Source organism: Penaeus monodon, chromosome 7 (assembly GCF_015228065.2).
Source record: "Penaeus monodon isolate SGIC_2016 chromosome 7, NSTDA_Pmon_1, whole genome shotgun sequence".
NCBI classification, from domain to species: domain Eukaryota; kingdom Metazoa; phylum Arthropoda; class Malacostraca; order Decapoda; family Penaeidae; genus Penaeus; species Penaeus monodon.
The window spans coordinates 37,583,122-37,593,880 of NC_051392.1; the positions used below are offsets into that span (position 1 = coordinate 37,583,122).

The following is a 10,759-nucleotide window of genomic DNA, read 5'->3' on the forward strand; positions in this document are numbered from 1 at the left end:
AGCCCTGAGAAAGCTGCTCTAATTCTAAACTCCTCTCGCAGAATGACTGCAGTCCCGCTCATGGTGGGATAGATATTCAAACACTTTACATCCCTTATTACAATGGGATTCTCATCAGATATGTTGGGGTTCTGAACGTTGGGCTGAGTATTTTGAGCAGCTGTACCAGGTAGACCCTCCAACAGTTAGCTTGGATGCCAGCGATATCACACTACCTGACCTGTGCCAATACCCACCATCGCGAGGAACCTCCTACCCTTAATGGAGTTTTGGATGGCGATTTCCACTGAAATGTGGGGAAAGCTCCACACATTGTGATATCCCTGCTGAACTTTCTAAGGCTGGAGTAAACCTACAGTATTGGACTGCCAGATGACTGTCATCTGACAGTTCCATACGCATTCCCCCTGACCTGTTAGAGCGTGGTCATCCCTCTCTAGCAAGGAAAGGGGACCGCTGGGACTGTAGCAACTGACGTGGGCATTGCACTGCTCAGCATACAGGTAATGTTTTCGGGCCACATTCTTCTGAAACGGATCTACAACCATCTGCTAGGAACCAGAGATCGGAGCAGTCTGGATTCACTCTGGCAAGTCACAATAGAATACTAGCGCTTCAGTACGTGTGGAACACGCGTTGTGGAGTTTGGTCGTGCTTTGCTTGCAGCCAACGTCGACCTCAAGAAGTTGTTTTGACTCGGTGCTATCGAGAATTGTTATGGGAATCTTGAGACTCAGGGGGAAATTCTGAAGGATTATTGGCCTAATAGCAAGCTTATATACCAGTGCTGAAAGTGCTGTAAAGTGTGGTGGGGGCCTGTCAAACTTTTTCCCTGTTAATCCGGGGGTGATTCAAGGCTGTGTCCTTGCACCAACACTCTCAACACCTATAGGGACTGGATAATGGCAGAGCTATTAACCAAAGTCAGTGTGGAGCAACACTAGGCAATATAAAGGGTTCCAGACCTTGACTTTGCTGAGGATGTTGCTATCTTATCTGAGTCCCTGGAGTCACTGGTGGCGGCTCTTGATGCATTTAGCAATGAGGCGAAGCCTTTGGGCCTAGAGGCCCTCCTGGACCAAGACCAAGATTCAGGACTTTGGGGGTCTGTTAGGGACCCCGTTCAGTCGATCCATGCTTGCTTCGAGGACATTGAAATCACAGAGAATTTTACATAGTTGGTAGAATATCCATATCTCTGTGCTGTCAAACAAGAAGTTAGAAGACGGATTGGTCGGGCAGCAGGAGCCATGAACTCGATCAACAAGAGTATATGGAGATGTCAGTACCTATGCAGAAGGACCAGCTACGTGTCTTCAAGGCCTTGATACTGTCAGTTTTGCTTTATAAAAGTGAAATCTGGATGCATCTAGTGCCTTTGGGAGTCCCGTCTTGACGTCTTTTGTAACACCGTGAGATTGACATAGGCCCTGTTACTTGCATAATTTTGGTTTGCCAACTCAGGCTATATAGGCACCTTGCTCGTTTCCCTGTGGATGCCCCTGCCCATCGGGTTTTGTCTCTTTGCGAGACAACCCGGGGTGGAGGAGGCCTGTGGGACGACTCAGGGGGTTCAGGGCTTAGGCCTGTCTGGAGATTTGCCATAGGGACCATCGTGGCTGGAAGTGAAGGGTGGATGCGCCCCCGTCGCGTTAGCCCCTTGATGATGATGATGATTATGTAAGTATAAACACACACAATTTGTATATATATGTATGTGTGTGTGTGTGTGTTTGTGAAATGTGATTTTACATACACGCACACATGCCACACACAATATATGTATATTACCCCCTGGGCTGTTAACATAACTCCCTACATAAGGATGATTGACAAAAAAGGAAAAAGAGGAAAAGATCTCTCGCAATCCCCAATCGAACCTCGATTAGACCATTTAAACGAAGCGGATAAATTTTGTCAAGTAAATTATTCAGGACGGTCATGGGGGTGGGCGTTTCCATATAAAAGGAAGCCTGGGCGCTGGAAGGCCAGTGTCATTCCCCAGCATCACATCCACTCGTCAAGTCAAACTCTCAAGCGTCATGTCTGGCTGCTTTAGTAGAAGTTGCGTTTGTATTTCTTATATCAAGTGCCCTATTCTTCTTGCATTTGTGAGGGAAAAGAACTCGATTGCTGAATGTGGCGTTTCACTTTTTTTTTTCTTTTTTTTTTTTGTATTGACAGGCAATGTGGATGATCCTTGCTCTGGCTGCCTCCTGTAGCGTCATGAGTCTCGCAAGAATCATGGATCCCGGCCACAGCCGCCCTCCCCTCCAGCTTCCTTCGTCGCCTTCCTCTTCGACCTCGACGGGCGCGGCCTCGGCTCTCCGCCTGGCCAAGCGGGAAGCGTTCGACCCATCGTGCAAGGGCATCTACAACCGCGCCATCTGGGCCAAGCTTAACCGGGCGTGCGAGGACTGCCAGAACCTCTTCAGGAAGGAAACCCCGGGCCCTCTACGACGCTTGCAGGTAATGAGGGAAGCAGGTTTGGGGGGGAGGGGAAGCACTTCTAGAAGTGTGTTCACTGTTAAATCTCGCCATAATATAACTGCCAAAGCGAGGATTCTTTTCGGGATCTAAATTTTACTTTATATAATTATATGAATTTAAAAAAAGAAAAGATATAAAATAAATAGACTGAATATATACTATACTAACGATTTTTTTTTTGTTAACAGGGGAAATGTTTCGACACAGCAATCTTTCCTGGTGTGGGGATCGAACTCTCTCTCAACCTGAACGAATACATGTTCGAAGCAGAGTTAATTCGCGAGCTTTAAACGGAAGATGCCCGATTCACTCGGAAACCAGGATGTGAAATGATGTGAATATCGATTTATGTAATATAAAGTTGGGGATAACTTTTTAATGTATTGAAATTAAATACTGTATGTGGGTTGTAAGTTAGCTAATGAAAGACCTATTAATGAATGTTAAATTGGGATTTGCATGTACGCAAAGTTTAAACGGTGTATCACCAATATATTTCAAATAAAGTTATTGTACATTAGATATTATTCCGTGATTTTACCTAAAAAGAAGACTTTTTATGCATCCAAAGTCAAGGTACAACCATTTATTTTAGATTTTTTGTCACGTTTTTTTTTTTGTTTCCTGATACTTTTTCCTTTAATATTAAAAAGAAGAAAAAAAAAAAGACTTGTATGGAAAAGCTTTCAGACCGAAATGATTTTCTGAGTGTAGCGTCATACATTTTCTAAAGTAATAAATTGTTTCCTGTTATCTCAATCTTGTCTGCCAGAGATCAAAAGCGTTATTGTAATTTCCCCTAAAAGATAGATAAATTTCAAATTAAAGAAAGAGAATTTGTTTATCATTAAGCGGTCCTTTTTTGTGCAGTTTAAGCCCTTGCAAGATATCAAAAAGGGAACAGAATTATATCTTAAAATAAATTAAATGGAAAAAAACATAACCGTACTGTATATTTTAATCTAATTAAGCGATTGTAAAATGTCACGTTAAATGTTATAACCCAGCACTCTCACAGCACACTCTGCACCCTTACAATCTATATTTGTAAATTATACCATTTTCTAAACTTTCAGACCCTTTTCCAGACATCTCTCATTGCAATATCCAGGAATAAATAGCTTTTCAGTGGGAAAGTAGAGTTGCAGACGGTCTCTACGTAACAAAAGAATCCTGGGTTTGCTACACTTACATTTCGTCACATAAAAACGGCCAAAAACACAAAGGCAAAAGGAAGTTTTTACAGGGTTTTTAAAAGGGAAAATCAAACACCATGTTTAGGGGAAAAATTTTTTGTTTTTTCACCCATATTTTAAAATTACTTAGTTTTTATAGCATATGCTTATTTACTGCTTGCGTGGAGCAATTTTTTCTAAAAAAAATTAAATTAAAAAGAATGAAAGCCCCAACCAAACATCCTCCGACCAATGCAGGGTTAATCAAAACAAAAGTTTTGGGTTTAATTGCTATGGACAGTAGAAAAAAAATGTAGGGGGGGAGAGGTCGCGTGCACCCAGAGTGCCGCCCAGGCAAAACCTCAGGCAGCTTTCCGGATAGGGTTTGGGAAACCATCCGGTCCTTGCGGCAGGATGAGCGGTTACCTTGCTTCGAGGGAATTGAACACTGGGGGGGAGGTGGTTGCCCTCTCGGAGGTGAGAAAACCCGGCAGCGGGATGATCAGTATGGGTGGGACCTCTACGGTGGGCCGCAGCGATGGGCATCACCTCCAGGGGGGGGGCCATACTATTCTAGCCGACTTTTGCCCTCGGTAGTTAAGGGGGACACCGGTTAGAAAAGTGTTATGGTACTGAGACGAAGCAGCCCCTTTGGGTTTTTGTCTTCAGGCGTATACGCTTCTATGTTTTGTAACCAGTGAAAGGGCGTTCTACCCAAAACCCCACCCTGGAGACAATTGCCCCCCGGGGGGAGTTCGCTGTGACTGAGCTGGGATGAGATGTCTGTCGGGAGCTGATCTCACAGCGCTTTTTTGGACTTTGCTAGTCCCGAGAATGAGGATCTCGGCTCTGGTACCAGCGTTCCAAACCCGCATCGCTGGACATGGTATAGCGATAGAGGTACAGTGACCAAAGGGGATCGACCACATTTTTGTTACCACGTGATGGGGGATCCCCAGAATGCAGAGTTTACCAAGTGGCTCCCTATGGGTCCACTTCAAAACTTCCGTCCTCCAATGGCCACTCTAAAGGGGTTTTCACTTTGGACAGATGAGAGAGGGTGTGCCCGTGGGTTCACATGGGGGCTCTGTTAGATTCAAGAAAATTTATAAACCGACGGGGCCCAGTTTTTCTCTTGGGAGTTCTTCACATGAAAAACTTGAAACAGCCAGGAGACCATTGGCGTACACCCGAGGCAAGGCAGAATTTCCTCTCCCCCGGGGGAAAATTGGAGGCGCCGAAAGGGGTCGCTGCCCCTGGTCTTTTATTAGGGTCGGACACTGTGAAAGGGGCAAGGAACATTTCATCAGGGTTCTGGGAGTTGAAACCCTTTCTTGGTAAAAGACCCCGCCCTCCCACAAGCCGAGAAAGCTGAATTCTAAAAACCTCCTCGCAGATGACTGCAGTCCGCTCAGTGGGGGATAATAAAAAAAAAAAAAAAAAAAAAAATATTTTTAATTAAATGGGTATTCATCTCAGACATGTTGGGTTCAGAAAGTTTTGGGGTGAGTATTTTGGGCGCTGTACCAGTAGCCCCAACATTAGCTTGGATGCAAGCGATATCACAATACCTGTGCCAGACCCACCCATCAGCGAAAGAACCTCCTACCGTAATGAGGTTTAGGATGGCGATTTCCAAGCTGAAATGTGGGAAAGCTCCACACATATGTGATATCCCTGCTGACCTTCTAAAGGCTGGGAGTGAACCTATGGCTCGGGGCTTGCATGCAGTCTTGACTGCCATCTGGCAGTCCAGTACCATTCCCCCTGACCTTTTAAGGGCCATGGTCATCCCTCTCTGGGGATCGCTGGGACTGTAGCAGCTACACTGCTCAGCATACCAGGCAAGTTTTCGCCACATTCTTTTGAAACGGATCTGCTACCATCTGCACCAGAGATCGGAGCAGTCTGGATTCACTCCTGACAAGTCCACAATAGACCATATCCTAGCGCTTCGAATAAATTTTGGAACACCGTCGTGAGTTTGGTCGTGGGTTGCTTGCAGCCTACATCAACCTCAAGAAGGCGTTTGACTCGGTGCATCGAGAATCGCTATGGGAGATCCTGAGACTAAGGGGAATTCTGACATGGATTATTAGCCTAATAGCAAGCCTATATACCGGTACTGAAAGTGCTGTAAAGTGTGGTGGGGGCCTGTCAAACTTCTTCCCTGTTAATTCAGGGATGAAGCAAGGCTCTGCTCTTGCACCAACACTTTGCAACACCTGTATTGACTGGATAATGGGCAGAGCTACTAGCCAAAGTCAGTGTGGAGCAACACTAGGCAATATCAAGATCTCAGACCTTGACTTTGCCAATGATGTTGCTATCCTATCTGAGACCCTGGAGTCACTGATGGCGGCTCTTGATGCATTTAGCAATGAGGCAAAGCCCTTAGGCCTAGAGGTCTTCTGGACCAAGACCAAGATTCAGGACTTTGAGGGTCTGTTAGGGGAGCCCGTTTAGTCGATCCATGCTTGCTAAGAGGACGTTGAAGTCACAGAGATTTACACAGCTTAGTAGCGTAGTCCACATCTCTGGGCTGTCAGACCAAGAAGTCATTAGACGGATTGGTCTGGCAACAGACCAATCCGTTTTGCTTTATGGAAGTGAAACCTTGACACTATCTAGTGCCTGGAGTCTCGTCTTGATGCCTTTTGTAACAAGTCTCTTTGCCGGATCAAGGGGTACAGTTGGCAGACCACATGTCCAACCTATGGCTATACCGTGAGACTGACGTAAGACTTGTTACTTGCATAATCCGGGATCGCCAACTCAGGCTATATAGGCACTCGTTTCCCTGTGGCTGACCCTGCCCATCAGGTTGTCTCTTTGCGAGATAACCCTGGGTGGAGGAAACCTGTGTGATAACCCAGGAAGTCATGGCTTGGGCAGCTCGACGAGACTTGTCGCGAGGAGTTAGAGATGAGACGAGGGCCTGCCTGAAGATTTGCCATGAGGGACCATCGTGGCTGGAAGCGAAGGGTGGATGCGGCCATGCGCCCCCGTCGGCGTTAGCCCCTTGATGATGATGATTATGTAAGTATAAACCCACACACGTGTATGTATATATATGTGTGTGTGTGTGTATGAGTGTGTGTGTGTGTATTTGTGTATGTGATTTTACATACACGCACACATGTACACACAATATATTGTATATTACTCCTAGGCTGTTAACATAACTCCCTTACATAAAGGATGATTGACAAAAAGGGAGAAAGAGGAAGATCTCTCGCAGTCACCAATAGGACCGCTTATCGAACCTCGATTAGACCAGTTAACGAAACGGATCAATTTATCAAGTAAATTGTTCAGCGACGGTCATGCGGGTGGGCGTTTCCATATAAAAAGAAGCCTGGGCGCTGGAAGGCCAGTGTCATTCCCCAGCATCACATCCACTCTTCAAGTTGTCTCTCAAGCGTCATGTCTGGCTGCGTGAGTAGAAGTTGCGTTTGTATTTCTTATATCAAGTGTCTATTCTTCGTGCATTTTGTGATGGAAAGAACTCGATTACTGAATGTGGTGTTTCACTTATTTTCTTTTTTTCTTTTTTGTATCGACAGGCAATGTGGATGATCCTTGCTCTGGCTGCCTCCTGTAGCGTCATGAGTCTCGCAAGAATCATGGATCCCGGCCACAGCCGCCCTCCCTTCCAGCTCCCTTCGTCGCCTTCCTCTTCGACTTCGACGGGCGCGGCCTCGGCTCTCCGCCTGGCCAAGCGGGAAGCGTTCGACCCATCGTGCAAGGGCATCTACAACCGCGCCATCTGGGCCAAGCTCAACCGGGCGTGCGAGGACTGCCAGAAACCCTCTTCAGGAAGGAACCGGCCATCTACGCGCTTGCAGGTAATAAGGGGGGGAGGGGAAGCACTTCTAGTTCACTGTTAAATCTCGCCATAATATAACTGCCAAAGAGAGGAAAGTTGAATTGAGGATGAAAGACAAAGTTCATTGTAACATTCTTTAACGGGATCCTGAATTTACACGTATATAGTTATATGAAATTTGAAAAAAAGTAAAGATATAAGCTAATAGACAAGTATACACTATACTAATGATTTTTCTTATTGACAGGGAGAAATGTTTCGACACAGCAATCTTTCCTGCGTTGTGTGATCGAACTCTCTCTCAACCTGAACGAATACATTTCGAAGCAGAGTTAATTCGCGAGCTTTAAACGGAAGATGCTAATGGCTTGCAGATTCACTCGGAAACCAGGATGTGAAATGATGTGAATATCGATTTATTTAAAACACGTTGGGTATAGTTTTTTTACTGTATTGAAAGTAAATACTGTAATGTGATTGTAAGTTAGGCTAATGAACGGCCTATTAAATGGCTTTATATGCACATTGCCAAAAAAGTTAAACGGTGTATCACCAAATGATATTTCAAATAAAGTTATTGTATATTAAATATTATTCCATTATTTACCTTAAAAAAAGTCAAGGTACACCATTTATTTTGGATTTTTGGAGCTTTCAGACCGGGATAATTTTCTGAGTGTAGCGTAATATATTTTCTAAAGTAATAGATTATTTCCTGTTATGTATATTTCATCTCAATCTTGTCTACCAGAGATCAAAAGTGTTATCGCAATTTCATTAAAAAGATAGATCATTACAAAATAAAGAACGTGTTTATAAAATGTCACGCTAAAATGTTATAACCCAGCACACTATTACAGCACACTCTGCACTCTTACAATCTATATTGTAATGCTACGTTTAGACTCATGCCTTATCCAGACGGTCATTAAATCCCTTATTTAGTTCTAGCCATTCAGTGCCATGGGAAATTTGATATAGGCATGTTTAATAGTTTATGTATAGAGAAAAAAGGGTTTGGTATTTGAGAAAGGAGACGGAGTTATTGCCAGCGATGGTGACCGCAGCTTTGCTTTTGTATTATTGTTCCCTGTTGCTTTAACTGTACTGCAGTGTAGTTTTTTTTTAGGCCCTCTTTTTCTCTTTTCTCTCCTGTTAGACATTACGTCTATATAATTAGAAACAAACAAGTGCGAACGAAGAAATAAAAAAAACTTTAATTGTTTCCTTCAGATTATTTGGTTGTATAAACGGTGTGTTCTGTGCATCTGTAACGATCATTGTTAAGGTGGACTTACACTTCAGAGTAATCCATTCGACGAAGTCATCATATAATATGACAATTAAAACCACTACTATTTTCTAAACTTTAATTGAAGAATAGTTCATAATAGTCATTTCGGCTTTACACCTCGTAACATAATACAGGCACAATACAGTAGATATAAAATCCACAATAGATATCAGACAAGTACCAGACATCTCACAGCAATATCCCGGTACAAATAGCTTTTCAGTGGAATGTAGATTTGCAGACGGCCTCAGCGTAAGCAATAGTAATTCTGGGTTTGCTACACTTACACAATCTCGTCACATAAAGACACGAAGTGAAAGAGAGGGTATGGGCATGGAGAGGAGGAATGAGGGGTATGGGGAGGGGAGGGGATGGATGATGAGGACAAAGTCGCTTGATGTAAGATAAGGAAAGTTAAGAAAGAGGATTTATGATGTGGTGAGAGAGGATATACTACCGGATGGTGCATCAGACGAAGGTGTAGAGGATAGGATGAGATGGAAACTAAGAAGAAAAAGAAGAAGAAGAAAGAGGAGGACAAGGAGGAGGAGAAAGGGGAGGAGAAGAAAAAGAAGAGGAAGAAAGAGGAGGACGAAGAGGAGCAGAAGGAGAGGGAGGAGGAGGAAAAGGTAAGGGAGGAGAAGGAGGAGGAGGAGAAGATGAAGCAGAAAAAGAAGGAGAGGAAGGAGGAAAAGGAAGAAGAAAAAAAGAAGCAAAGCCAACACACTAAATACAGCACAATCCGACAGCATTCGGGCGTCAGTCAGATGCTGTCAGAATGTCTGGGGCACCTGACATCACAATCACAAATCCTCGTGGACGAACAAAGGATCCATGAGACCGTCATCTGTGAACGAAAAGCACTGGGTCACATTTCGCTTATGGGTAACTAGTAAATACATATATGCAGCCAAAATTATAATGAATGAATAAATTAATTAAAGAAACAAATAAATTTATGAAATAAAAATAAATAAATATGCATACATACATACATATGCACACACTCACACTCACACACACACACACACACACACACACACACACACACACACACACACACACACACACACACACACACACACACACACACACACACACGCATATATATATATATATATATATATATATATATATATATATATATATATATATATATATATATATCACTCTCTCCATCCTAGTACTTCTCTTCCTTCTCTCCTCATTTCCTCACCTCCACTCCTTACCCCCTTCCCCTATTCCTTCGCTTCCTCTCCCTCTCCTCACCTGCTGAGGCTCGAGTGCTGAGGTCGGCCTCCATCTCGAGAATAAGGTTATCCTCTGCCTCTCTTACCGCGTCCTCCTCCAGAAGCCGTAGGTAGTCGATTCCGGCCAAACTTGGCTCCCAGGCGTTGTCAGCCAACGTCACTGCCGAAGGATGTAATAATGGTAATGGTCATGGTAATTGTTATAGTGATGGTGAAGGTAGTGGTAATGGTAATGGTAACGGTGGAAATGGGAGTCATAGGAACGGTAATAACAATACCAGTGGGAATGAAAGCAACTTGAAGAGCATATTCACACCAACAGTAAAGATGAAAATAAAAAGTATGTGTTCGTGTTTACTTATATATTGTATGTGTGTTATCATACAAGTGTGTGTGCGTGCGTGCGTGTGCGCGCGCGCACGCGCGCGAGTGTGTGTGTGTGTGTGTGTGCGTGTGTGTGTGTGCATGCGTGCGTGCGTGCGTGTGTGTGTGTGTGTGTGTGTTTGTGTGTGTGTGAGCTCTATAAAATATAAACAAATTTGTTGCCACGCACAGGTGTGTTCCAAAGCGCCGACCCTGACTTCCTGCAGCCACGGCAGGAGAGACGAAGGGTCCAAGTCGGCGCGAGGGTAAACGGTGACCGTCTTGGCGCGCAGGTTTACGGCGACCAGGACGCGCCTCCTCTCGTCCAGGCCGTAGGTGCGCGAAATGTCCCTGGCGG

General features: G+C 44.3%; 1 protein-coding gene and 2 pseudogenes across 1 annotated transcript in view; 2 read left to right on the forward strand and 1 right to left on the reverse strand.

The window, feature by feature from the left end:
• The first annotated feature begins 1,825 nt into the window (after positions 1-1,825).
• LOC119575630 lies at positions 1,826-2,780 on the forward strand (annotated as a pseudogene).
• Positions 2,781-4,499: 1,719 nt separating this feature from the next.
• LOC119575631 lies at positions 4,500-8,083 on the forward strand (annotated as a pseudogene).
• A 767-nt stretch (positions 8,084-8,850) lies between these two features.
• The window catches only part of LOC119575254 (thioredoxin domain-containing protein 16-like), a 15,030-nt gene continuing 13,121 nt past the window's right edge, over positions 8,851-10,759 (reverse strand). Inside the window, exons 17-19 of the mRNA XM_037922761.1 lie at positions 10,592-10,759; positions 10,058-10,198; positions 8,851-9,635 (exon numbers count right to left, since the gene is read on the reverse strand). The exon at positions 10,592-10,759 is cut by the window's right edge and continues 11 nt beyond it. Coding sequence (XP_037778689.1) covers positions 9,592-9,635; positions 10,058-10,198; positions 10,592-10,759 — 353 coding nt within the window. The 3' untranslated portion in view covers positions 8,851-9,591. The remainder of the gene's footprint in view (positions 9,636-10,057; positions 10,199-10,591) is intronic.